The sequence below is a fragment of the Mauremys mutica genome, chromosome 9 (genome assembly GCF_020497125.1).
Source record: "Mauremys mutica isolate MM-2020 ecotype Southern chromosome 9, ASM2049712v1, whole genome shotgun sequence".
NCBI classification, from domain to species: Eukaryota; Metazoa; Chordata; order Testudines; family Geoemydidae; genus Mauremys; species Mauremys mutica.
In genome coordinates this window covers 29,096,534-29,109,969 of record NC_059080.1, presented here as the reverse complement: position 1 = coordinate 29,109,969, position 13,436 = coordinate 29,096,534, and the positions used below count along the sequence as shown (strand labels likewise).

The 13,436-nt window shown below is 41.7% G+C and overlaps 1 protein-coding gene across 1 annotated transcript in view; it reads left to right on the top strand.

Moving 5' to 3' along the window:
* The window catches only part of CHM (CHM Rab escort protein), a 151,959-nt gene that overhangs the window by 115,435 nt on the left and 23,088 nt on the right, over positions 1 to 13,436 (top strand). The window contains exons 10-12 of the mRNA XM_045031223.1: positions 2,695 to 2,799; positions 5,264 to 5,327; positions 11,867 to 11,963. Of these exons, the coding sequence (XP_044887158.1) occupies positions 2,695 to 2,799; positions 5,264 to 5,327; positions 11,867 to 11,963 (266 nt within the window). The remainder of the gene's footprint in view (positions 1 to 2,694; positions 2,800 to 5,263; positions 5,328 to 11,866; positions 11,964 to 13,436) is intronic.

Here is a 13,436-nt window from a genome sequence, read left to right as displayed (position 1 = left end):
ATTGGTGTCCCTAGCCTCTGTTTGTCAGAGGATGGAGATGGATGGCAGGAGAGATCACTTGATCATTACCTGTTAGGTCACTCCCTCTGGGGCACCTGGCATTGGCCACTGTCGGCAGACAGGATACTGGGCTAGATGGACCTTTGGTCTGACCTGGTACGGCCGTTCTTATGTTCTTATGCTGGTTTTATAGTATAGTGTGATCTTCAGTCATCCTGTCACAACTAGATTTTTTTTTTCCAAGGGACTTCTTGGATTCTTTCCACCACTGATGAAATTCATACCTTAGTGGGACCTTAATTTCATTCTGTTGTCTCTCACCAGACCTCCCTTTGAACCACTGGTGATGTGTTCTATGGCCCACCTGTTTAGGATGGTGACCTTTCTAATCACAGTAACATCAGCCAGAAGTGTCAGTGAGCTGGGGGCTCTTATGGCAGACCTTCCATATACTACCTTTTATAAGGAAAAGGCCTTGTTATGCAGCCACCCCAGATTCATCCCTAAAGTAGTGTCTGAGTTTCATGAGTCAAACCATTAACTTATTAGTATTTTTTCCTAAACCTCAAACCTCGGATGAAGAGAGGAGCCTGCATTCTCTGGATGTCCAAAGGGCTTTGGTCTTTTATCTAAAATGAACAAGAGGCATTAGAAAGATACATAAACCACATGTTACCATAGCAGAGAGATCAAAGAGTCAAGTTTATATCTGCTCAGACTTTCAAAATAGATTTCTGGTTGTATTATCCTTTACTAACTAGATCACATTCCCCCTCATGGGGCGTGCAGGCTCATTCCAGAAGAGCACAAACAGGCTCTGCTGCATCTCTGAGAGACATAACTTTAGTAGAGGTAAGTAGAGCAATTACCTGGAGATCCTTGCATATCTCACAAGACATTATGCTTGGGTCCAGTTGTCTACTGTGTATATAGCTGTGGGGACTGCATTATTACAGTTAGCTGTCACTTCTGCTTCCTCACACTCATCATCAGTTTGTCCACTGTTTTTGAATCTCCCCCATGTGGAATATACATAGGGACTATCACTTGAAGAAATGGAGTTTACTTACCTGTAACTAGAGGTTCTTCGATATGTGTGGTGTCTATCTGTATGCCGCCACCCACCCTCCATCCCCTCTGCCATGGATTATTTGGACTCCGTGGTAAGAGTAGGAACTGGAGAGGCAGTGGCCTGCACCACCCTTTATGTGCTCGGTTTGGAGCACAAGGAGAGCTATGGTGTATTAGCAGTGCATGTGTACTCATGCCTGGAACACAGATAGGGACCACACTTCTCAAAAAACCTCCAGTTATGGGTAAATAACTTCTAATTCTTTGAGATCCATTTTCTCTGCTTGTATAATATTTCAGTAAAATAACTAAACTTCAGCACATATTCCCCACCATTTTAGCTTTCTGTACTAGTATTCTTGTTACATATTTTGGTTTTTGGACTCAGTTTTCAGCCTTGATAAATAAAGAAACATTACTTTGTTGCATTGTACTTTAACAGAAGATATGAAGGATTATTATAACCTCAGATATTGCCAGACAATAGTATCACAAAATTTTTATATAGATAGCAGCTGTTTTTTACTTAGTAAATGAGTGAATGGCTACCTTGAAAACTAACACCAATGACATTTCCTAGAAAATAACTAGCGTGGAAGTATTTCACAAAAAGGTAGTTAGATCATATTTCATAGAGGCTGAATCTGTGTTGTGCCTTCCAAGGGATCCCAGGTCTTAGGTATAAATTATTATTTAATTTGTCATTATTTTTATATTATAGTAGCATCTACCCACAGTCAAAATTGAAACTTATACACATATCTTACATGCTGATACCAGTGTAGACAAGGCCTTAGAGAGGTTCTTAATATTAGATTTTCAAACATTTGCCTGAAGCAAACTTAAATTTTTTTTACCTTTTAAAACTCTTATAATTTGTCTTTAAAAGAGTATTATCTATCATGACCATTGTTCTGCTCTTAGAACAACATGATCTATTGTGCTTTGTCAATACAACTAAAGAGTTAGATCACAAATGCTTTGTAGAATCATAGGCAGTAGGGCCAGAAAAGATCACTTGGATCACTCAGTTTATCCCTTCTCACAACCCCACATTTCTCAAGACTATTCTCTTACAACAGTCAAACTAACTTTCTTTCTAACTTGTCATTAAAGCTTTATTACTACTGTAACCTTGTCCTTGCTTTGATAAAGGGTACCACTGGAAAACTTACCGTGGTGATACGGGTTTGGATGCGTAGTAAGTGTAGGGACTGGAGGTTCCTTATAGGAAATCATTGTAAGTTTTACTTTTTCAGTTATCATCGCCTGCAGTTGCCATAAAGAGCCAGGGTTAGCAATCTGGATGTAATACATGATTTTTGTTTGTGAAATGATTATATAATGCTCTAATACTATTTTTGGTATAATTTAGAACAAAGAATTGCATGCACTACATTATATGTTTCTCTTTTCTTGTAAGGTCATGTTATAAGTAATCAGATTTGTGCTAAGGAGTCATTTCTAGCTGTTTATAGGTAAAATACATAGCATTTATTACTAATTGTTGGAAACTCAGTTGAATCCCTCAAAAAATGTTCAACTTCATGAGCCTAACAAATTACTTATACAAATTATGTCATGAAATTAATCTCTTCTTATTGTGTCGTGCTTCTTTTACAGATGTAAAGCACTCATAGATCATTTTGGGCAAAGAATAAGTGCTAACTATTTTGTGGTGGAAGACAGTTACCTTTCAGAGAAAACATGCACAAATGTGTGTTACAGGTAAATAGTCAGCAAGAAGCATAGTAAGTGCTATTTTTTAAAAACCTCCAATATATAAAATATGTTGCAAATGAAACTTCACAACTTGACGCAGAGGGCAGCCTCATGGTAATATAGCCTAATTCTATATGGTTTTTTCCCTCTGATGTGTGCATATTATAGAGGGCACTATGCACCCTGTCTTTAGCTCCCCTAGTATTTTCATTATACATTTTTTTCTGAAGGGTTTTTATTGAAGAACTCTTAACATTTCTGTTCATGCAGCAGGAATTTAGTATTTGTCAGGGGGATATTAATTGATTTAGAGTGGTGCCTGTTGTTCAGTTTTGTATGAGTGTTGAAAATCATCACTTTTTTCTGTGTTGCTGATCAGAGTTCGTTACTGGCTTCTTGTCACAAGGAAATTAAAAAAAAAAAGTCATTCTTGTAGCCTTGCACATATACTGCCCTTTGGTATTCAGTGTGTTCCAGATGGGGGACAGGCAAAATGTATCAAGTACAATATCAAATTATTGACACCAGTCAGTTGGGGGAATTAAGACTTGAGTTCGTGATCTCCTGGTTCCCAGCCCAGTGCACCTTTTTTTAGGCTGGAGTCTTTGCTAGAGTGTTTTTGAACATATAAACTGCTATAAAAATGCGAAGTAAGAGAGCTGATAAAAAAAAGTGTCAGTTCTACAGGAAATACCAATATTTTGACATTTGTTTTCATCTGTTTTATTTTGAGTTAATATTAATCTCTGTATCCAGCTGAGCTGTCATGATGTGTTATGGGAATTGTAGTTCCAGGTCTCTTATGCCCCCATTCTCCTCTGTGTGCCTTATTCCCTGGCCAAACTATATCTTGCATCATAAGCTGTCATCTCTCCTTGTGGTCAAGCGGCCACCATGCTTTGCTTTTTGTTTCAATTTTCCCAATGGAAAGTTCTGTCAAACTATATTTCCCTGTGCAAAATTACAATGTAGATAGAACCCTGTTTTCTGGAGGGAAGATATTTATTTGGCAGTTTTCAACCAGCCCTGCTAAGAACTCTGAAAAATCAGGCCATACGTGTCTCAAATTGGGGTATGTAGAAAATTAGGTGCCCAAATTAGTGGAGATTTTTTGCAAATTCTGGCTTTAATTTCCCTATGCTTCAGTTTTCTATTTTTGAAACCTCTCCCAATCTCATACAGGTGTTGCGAAGATATGTGCGTTACGTTCACATATTACAGTAATTAGTACTGTAGAAAAGGAGATGAGAAAAATAATTGTCCTTTGTTTCATGGAGCATTTGGATGGTGTACAGTAAATAAGGAATGGGGGCATACTTTGAGTATAAAAATAAATATTAAATACCTCAGTCCCTGAGCACCATCTATCCTGTGCAGTGATGTCTATCTCTATATTTGTGTACAGACACACATGGGTTTGTTTGTTTGGTGGAAAACTTGCTTTTCAAATTGAAAAAGTGATTGACAATATATCTTGATGCAGTAGTGCCCACCTGGGGTCGCTCTTCCTATCGAAACACCAATCGTTTTCTCTACAAACTTAAAATCACCAGTCTTTGTTGTTACTTCCTTTTAAAGGTATTTTTTACCCTAAATATGTTGTAGATGCAGTTACAGTTCTTCCTTTTGAGATTTTTCTTGTTTAGCTCACATCTTCATATGATGCTGGCAGCCAGCGGGAATTCTGTAGCCTTATTGGTAGTGATTGTTGCATCATTCCCTCCCTCCGCCCCAAAAAAATTCTGTCAGAACATTGTTTCGGGGAGCCTTTTGGTGCTCCAGGTGTAGTATTCTTATACCATTTTTGCTTTATGTACCATGGCTTTTGTTGCTGACTAGCCTGACCAATTTACACAAGAGCCAGGAAGCTTGTCCCAGATGCCACAGAAAGTGCAATAAATTGAAATGTCTCAAATATACAGTTTTTAGGCATTGAATATGATTCATCAAGGCCATGTGATTCTTGTAATTTATATGATGAGTTGCATGTTTCTAAAATTAAAAATGTTTTTTCTCGTTCATTTGATTTTTCCCACTGAATGCATGTGAAATGTCAGTAATATAGGCATTTGTGCATAAAAATATAAAATTGCCTCAAAATGCTATTTATTTTGTAACCAGAATGTTATAGAATCTCTGAAATGTAGAATTCTATTATAATATTCTGGTTACAAAATATTTTTATTCATTTAATAGAAGCTGAAGCCCTGGTCTTGCAGTCTTTTACTCACATTAGTTCTTTTATTTTGGCAATAGCTGTAGTGCATTAATTGAGGTTGTAGAAGTGGGCCTACTTTGTAACACAAAATATGTAATTAATAATGTGTAATCATGATAGCTTATATTTAAGTAACAAAAATAATTTGCCACAGTGGTAATATTGTAACTAAATTATTTTCAAAAGGCCTGAATCCAAATAGCTATGTTTTTTCCTCTTGTGAAGTACCATAATTGCTTTATTTAATTGTAGGCAGATCTCTAGAGCAGTGCTCATTACAGATCAATCTGTACTGAAGACAGATTCAGACCAGCAGGTATGTATCAATTCAGTATTTGTAATCTTTTTAAAGAGTTGTATATGATCAAATTAAACTTCTGTGAAGAATTAATTTGTATTTTTGCTTCTATTTGAATCTAGCTTTCCAGTTAATTGATTCTATTGATATCGTCTTAATCCCATTTTTTCTCCTTAAAGTAGCAAATTAAATGTAAAATCAGTCAAAATGGAAAACTACTAGCTAGCAATGGGACTGGCATATTTTTTGTGTTTGTTAATAGTCACTCTGACACCTTTTGTTAGTAGTCTCAGAGGAACCAAGAACTGAATCAGAATTGAGACTAAACATCAAGCTTATCCCTAGGAGAGGTTCCTCTAGACCAGGGGTCTCAAACTCAAATGACCCCGAGGGCCGCATGAGGACTAGTGCATTGGCCCGAGGGCCGCATCACTGACACGCCCCCTTGCTGCCTCTGGCCCCACCCCCAATCCACCCCTTCCATGAGGCCCCGCCCCTGCCCTGTCTCTTCTCCACCTCCTCCCCTAAGCGCGCGGCTCCCCGCTCCTCCCTCCTCCCTCCTGGAAAGTGCTAAGCGCCACCAACAGCTGTTTGGCGGCTTGGTGGCGGGAAGCGCCTGGAGGTAGGCAGAAAAAAAAATGAAGAGTAATATAGTAGTATAGTATTAAAATATAGTATGCTATTAAAAGTCAATTTATTAACTTTTTTATTAACTTCTTTAACTGTAATGTGAAACGTCAGTGCTAATTTTGACAGTCATTTCATTTTTGGCCACTTAGCTGGCAGCGTTTTGCATCAACCAGAGCATCAATATTAGGTTTGATATCCTGAGACGAAACCAATCTCAGTGTTGCTTGCAAATGTTCATCAGTGAGCCTTGACCTTAACACAGATTTGTTAATCTTCATGGAAGAGAAAAAAACTGTTCACATATATATGTACTTCCAAACATTGCCATTATCCTTGCAGAAGCAGAGAATAACATGGGAAATCTTTCTTGTGAAAGAAACCTGTAGAATTCTGGAATTCCAACATCTGTATACTTCTGCTTCAAAATCGTGTCACACTGAAGCTCCACTAACTCCATCTGCATTTCCTCTGCAACATTGTCAATTTCAACAGCAAATGGTGTGGAAAAAAAGTTGAAAATGTGGTTCAAGTGCCTTGAAATCTTTAAACCGCACATCAAACTGTTTGTGTAAGTTAGAAATGATCTCTGCATATTCTTTCAAGGATTTGGGTTCAACTTTTCCTAAGGAATTCAGAGTTGAGAAATGGACCGAATTGCCAGCAGTCAGCTGTTTCCCCCATAAAGTAAGCTTGACTTTGAGTGACTTAATACTGTCATACATCTGTGTTATCACCTGTTTTCTACCCTGAAGTTTCAAGTTCAGTGCATTCAGGTGATCAGTTACATCTGTTAGAAAAGCAAGGTTGCAGATAAAAGTGGAATCAGCAAGCTGTGGAACCCCCTTGTTTTTCATTTTCATGAAGGAATCAATCTCCTCTTTAAGTGCAAAAAAACGCTTCAAAACATTTCCACGACTCAGCCATCTAACTTGAGTGTGATACAGAAGTTCCCCATATTCACTGTCCATACTTGCTAGAAAAGAAGTGAACTGTCTGTGATTCAGCCCTCGTGCACGTATAAAATTAACAGTTTTAACAACTACATCCATAACTTCTTTCATTCTGTAGACTTTTACTACACAGGGCTTCTTGGTGCAAAATACAATGTATACTGGTGAAGCTAATTCCTGGTATATTGAGGCTGTTCAGTTTGGTCTTCAATAATCCAACCACACCAATGTTTTCAGAGCACATTGATGGCGCACCGTCCGTAGCCAAAGATACGAGTTTGTTCCATGGCAGCGCAGCTTTTTCAATGCACTCTTCCAATCCTTGAAATATGTCACGTCCCGTTGTGGTACCCTTCAGTGGCATTAAGTCTAGCAATCCTTCAGTTATATTCAAATTGCAGTCCACACCTCTAATGAACACTGCACACTGTGCGGTATCTGATACATCTGTACTCTCATCAAGAGCAATTGAAAATACTTCAAAGTCTTTTGCCATTTGAATCAATTGTTTTTGCACATTATCAGCTAAATCCGTTATCCTGCAGGCAACTGTATTTGCAGACAAGCTTATGCCTTCAAAAACTTTCTTCCTATCAGGACATAAAATTTCACTGGCCTTCATAAGACATTCTTTTATGAATAAGCCTTCTGTAAAAGGTCGTGATGATTTAGCTATCATTTCGCTTATCACAAAACTTGCTCTTACTGAATCTTCGCTAGACTTGTTAATCCCTGAAAATAAATTTCTTTGCTTGGCAAATGCTGCTTTAAGTTGCTGAACTTTTTCCTCTCGGATTTTTCCGGTGAATGCATCATATTTTTCACGGTGCATCGTGTCATAGTGCCGACGCACGTTATACTCCTTGGGAACAGCAATCGTTTGCTGACAAATAAGGCATTGAATTTTATCTTTTACCTCTGTGAAAAAATATAAATTCTCCCATTTGTCTTGGAAAACTCTCTTTTCTTCCATGAGTGTTCTTTTTTTTGACGAAGTCATTTCCAAGCAGTTTTAATAAATATATACACTCAGTAATGCACCTCACTCAAAGGACAAAACACGCACTTAGATTTACTGCCTAAGGCTCTGGGAGGGAGTTTGGGTGGGGGAGGGGGTCTGGAGTGCAGGCTCTGTGCTCGGTGCAGGCTCCAGGCTGCGGCAGGGGGTGGGGGTGCAGGCTTTGGGACGGAGTTTGGGGATAGGAGGGGGTGCAGGGGTGAGGGCTGTGGGGCTGAGGGTGAGGGGTTTGAGGCATTGGAGAGGCTCGGGGCATTGGAGAGTCTCAGGACTAGGGCAGGGGAAGGGCAGCGTGCCCTGGCTTAGTGCTGGGGGGCGCTAGGACCCTGCAGCAGCAGGTGATGCCGGAAGCCGGCATAGCGGAGGAGTGGAGTCAGCGTGAGCTCCCGGACGGTGAGGGGGCAGCAAGTGGGGGCCGGGAGACACTGGGGGGAGGCGCGTGGGGGCGGCAGGTGGGACCAGGGGAGAGACCCGGCCCCAAACATTGGGGAGCAGCGCGCGGGGAGCTTAGAAAATAACTCGGGGAGAGGGGCAGGGGTGAGGGGAGTTTGGTGGCGACAGGAAGTAACTGGGGGAGCTCCGCGGGCCGCAGGGAAGAACTCCGAGGGCCGCATGCGGCCCGCGGGCCGCATGTTTGAGACCCCTGCTCTAGGCCAAGAGTGGTGTTTGTTTGTGGAGCTATTTGAGGAACCTTGCATAGTCCTTGGCACTGTTAATCTGGTGCCTTTCATGATCTGTTCACTCAGGGTATATTTACACTGCAATTAGGCACTCAGCCTTTGCCAGCTGACTTGGACTTGCAGGGCTGGGGCTGCAGGGCTGTTTGATTGCAGAGCAGGCATTTGAGCTTGGGCTGCAGTCCAAGCTTTAGGACCCTCCCACCTCGCAGGGTCCTAGAGCCTGAATGTCCACACTGCAATTGAACAGCTCCTCGGCCTGAGCCCTGTGAGCCCAAGTCAGCCATAGGTTTTTAATTGCAGTGTAGACATACCCTTAATGTTTAAGGGAAAAAAACATTTTAATTAGCATAATATATTTAGTTTAAATCAAATACTGTATACTAGTGCTTCTCAACCCATAGAGTGCAACTTGCAGATTGGTCACTTGGGATGCTCACTGAATCAAATCCCAGGGGTTGAAGCAAAATTGGTAGAACCATGTAGCTAGAACCCAATGGAAGGCAGAAAGGAGTGACTTTCTCCCTCATCCATCCTGCTGCTCCTCTGTTCTCAAATCTAATCACAGTGCAGCCTTTAACTCACCTGCACAGTGGTCAGCTCTGGGGAAGGTGAAGCAGCAATTCTAGAAGCTGTGGCACCAGCTTCACAGCCTCTTGCAGCAGCTGTGCCCAGAGTTAAGTGTTACATAAGTGGAATATAGGAGAGAAGAGAAGCATCCACAACAGCCAGTTATTACCTCCAGTCACAGGAACATAGGCAGGGCCGGTTTTAGGCCGATTCGCCCGATTCCCCGGAATCAGGCTCCGTGTCTAAGAGGGCCCCGCGCCGGTGCCTTTTTAATTTTTACTCACCCAGCGGTGCTCCAGGGGGTCTTCGGCACCATTTCGGTGGCGGGTCCTTGAGTGCCGCTGAAGACCCGGAGCGAATGAAAGACCCGCTGCTGAAGTGCCGCCAAATACCTGGAGCGCCACCAGGTGAGTACGAATCGGGCCCCGCACTTGCTAAAGCCGGCCCTAAACATAGGTATTAGACCCAGGTCCACAGAATCCAGTATCGTATCTGTGACAGTAGGCAGCACCAAATCCTGCATAGGAAAGCGAAAGAGAACCTGCAGTAGACAGATGTGGAGTAATCTGTCCCTCAGAGAAGTCTCATTCTAATCCATAATAATGATTGGCCACGAAGCATGAAAGTTTCTTTATATCCCTTCGAAAACTTTTAAATGTTGACTATTATAACTCAGATATTTTTATTATCCATATAAATATACAGTCATGTATTGTGCTAAATTCTTTGTGTAATTTACTACCAATCTGTCTACTGTGTGGTTAAAACATTTCCTTTATCTTTCAATTAATTTAAGTGTCTACGTGCTCTTCTGTTATGAGAAAGGGAGAATCTATGTTCCTATCATTTTTCTCTACATCATTCATTTTGTGTGCATGTTATTTTATAGACTCCCAGTTCTTCCAACTATTCTGACAACCAACAGCTGCCCATATAGAATCAAGACTCCACTAGACACTTCCCCACTTATTTCCATCCTCATGAACCAATGGCAGTTTCCAAATTAAAGGGTTGTGTTTGTCAGTTGTGGCAAGAAAATACTTAGGTTTGTTGGATTCTATGTGGGAAAAGGTTAAGAACCATTTTTCTAAAAAAATGGCTACAGTGTAGATTTTTTTTTTATTGTAGTACATCTTGTCCTGCAGACCTTACTAGCAAAAGTAGTCTCTGTGGCACTATACATGTGAGTAAAGTTAGGATTGATCCATGGATTTCTTTCTGAAAGGAGCTTTAAGAGTACACCAGAAAATAAAATTACATGAAAGTAGTATTAAGTGTCGCCAATTACTTTTTACCTTAACCGGGAATTGCCTTGATTTTGTGGGATGTTTGATCCTTCATGTTACTCTACTTTAACAGACTTGTTTATGAATTTTTAAAGCAGTTCATAAAGGGAAATAAATCTGTCATGTACAGTTTGTATGGGATTTGACAACAGCTTCTCTGGAGCTTTCTAAGTCTATTGCATAAATACATATTTATAGTGTTGATAGATTGCATACTTATTTACCCACTAGTCTGTAACAACTCTTTTTGTGACAATATAAATACTCAAGTATGAACTTCTTCAAACTTATTTGTGGGACTCAAATCAAGCTATCTTATTTTAGAAAATATGGATATTTTGAAACTTGATACTCAAAGTTAATGCTGTTATTGACTAAGATTTTGCAAATGTATATTTAATGTTAAAATATGTATTATATTGTCAAGATTATATGCTGTGGAGATATTAAAGAAATAGTTATATACGATAATATCAATATTTATTGTGGTGTTTGGTTTTTTTACTTTTTTGGGTGCTTGAAGATTTGTTCCCACTTTGCTACCTTGTGGCAGTAGGCATTTTTATATAGGTAGTCAATACCGTATATTCCGGCATATAAGACGACTTTCTATATTAAAAAACAACCCCCAAAAATCGGGGGTCGTCTTATACGCCGGGTATAAACAGCGGGCGGCTGGGATTTAAAAGGCTCTGGGCTCCCCGCCGCAGCGGGCAGCCCAGAGCCCTCTGATTCCCGGCCGCGGCTGGGATTTAAAAGGCTCTGGGCTCCCCGCCGCAGCGGGCAGCCCAGAGCCCTCTGACTCCCCGCCGCGGCTGGGATTTAAAAGGCTCTGGGCTCCCCGCCGCAGCGGGCAGCCCAGAGCCCTCTGATTCCCGGCCGCGGCTGGGATTTAAAAGGCTCTGGGCTCCCCGCCACAGCGGGCAGCCCAGAGCCCTCTGACTCCCCGCCGCGGCTGGGATTTAAAAGGCTCTGGGCTCCCCGCGCTTGCAGGCAGCCCAGAGCCCTCTGATTCCTGGCCGCGGCTGGGATTTGAAAGGCTCTGGGCTCCCCGCCGCAGCGGGCAGCCCAGAGCCCTCTGACTCCCGGCCGCGGCTGGGATTTAAAAGGCTCTGGGCTCCCCGCCGCAGCGGGCAGCCCAGAGCCCTCTGATTCCCAGCTGCGGCTGGGATTTAAAAGGCTCTGGGCTCCCCCCCTCGGAAGGGGGGGTCGTCTTATAGGGCGAATATAGGCCAAAACCTATATTTTAACTGTAAAATTAGGGGGGGTCGACTTATACGCCCCGTCGCCCTATACGCCGGAAAATACGGTAGTCTGTTAACAGCGTGACAAGTTGCATTATTCTATAATGTAGAATAATGAAACAAAGATCAAATTGCTGCTTTGGCTAATTTGATATTCAGAATTTTCTGTTCCTTTCTATTAGATTTCCATTTTGACAGTGCCACCAGTGGAACGAGGGCAGCCAGCAGTTCGAATCATTGAGTTGTGTTCTTCAACCATGACGTGCATGAAAAACACCTGTAAGTTCAGAATAGATGTTTTTTCTTTGCTTCCACAGCTATGAAAACAAATTGTTAAAATATTTGTTTGAATCATTCTTCTGTTGCACAATTATCAGATACCTGCTTGAGCAAAACAATCTATAATAGCTTACTGCTGTCAATAGGAAAGAGAAATAATTCCACTCACCCATATCTTATTCAATACCATGTACCTAGTATTTCAAGGGCTTCTGTGGGCTGCTTTTAGTTACCTAAAAAGATATTTTTGAAAAACTCAGGTACTAGAATTGTTTATGTAAACTCCTTGCTCTAATGCTCCTTATTTCCGGAAGAGTCCCTGGGGAAAGCTAATCATGTAGGTATAGTCCTCACATCCAGTTGCAGTTAGGACCACATATTGTTTTATTTCATTTAACTAACGAGATATAGTGTAGTACACTATAGTGTAGTATAGTGTATATTCTGCTACAGAAAATACCCAAGACCAAATCTTGTCCCCTTGACTCATATCATTACTGTCACTAAGTTTGATGTCACTGATAGTGTGTGATCAAGCAGGATTTTGCCCTGCTGCTTTAATTATAAAATAGTGCTTGCCTATTTCTTTAACACAGTTAATGAAAATATTCTACTTTATGTACCAGGAGACTTTAAAAGTAGATTACAACCCCACCCATCTAAAACAATATTTAAAATGTTGCATGGCTACTTCATGATATAAAGATGTTCCCCAAATCCTCCTTTTCCTAACTTTTCTTTTTCTCTCTCAGAAATAGAGGTCCTGAGTAGAGATGGCTGAAAAAAGGGAATCTCCTTCCAAGGAAAAAATTTGCTTTTTTGGGGGGGGGGACAAAATGCCAAAAATGTGAATTTTTTCATGGAAGGGAATTTAGAAAAAAACTCCATTTCAGAAGCATCAAAATGGAATTTTTCGGCATCCAGGTTGCCCACTGGGAAGGCTGTCATCAAATTACTTGTTAAATTGTGAGAGCCTTCCAGCCTGGCTGCAAGAGAAGCAGAGCACCCTGGTATTTAGCTTGCCCCCACAGCTTCAGGATACAGAGCCCAGGTTCTCTGCCTCTTTGCAGGGGTGGCTCCAGGCACCAGCGCAGCAAGCGCGTGCCTGGGGCGGCAAGCCGCGGGGGGAGGGGGCGCAGTGTGCCGGTCGCCGTGAGGGTGGCAGTCAGGCAGCCTTCGGCAGCGTTTCTGTGGGAGGTCTGCCGGTCCCACGGCTTCGGCGGCAATTTGGCAGCGGGTACGCCGAAGGTATGGGACTGGCAGGTCACTCGCAGAACCACTGCCGAATGCTCCCTGAGTGCCGTGCTTGGGGCGGCAAAGTACATAGAGCCGCCCCTGCCTCTCTGTCCCCTGGAGCTGTGGGAGGCAGAGAGCACTGGCGGAAAGTAAAACTGGCAAAAGTTTTTTCGGAAGGGCAGCCAGGAAGGCATCACTTTGATTGTTACTGAGGAAAAATCAAAACTTTTGAATAAA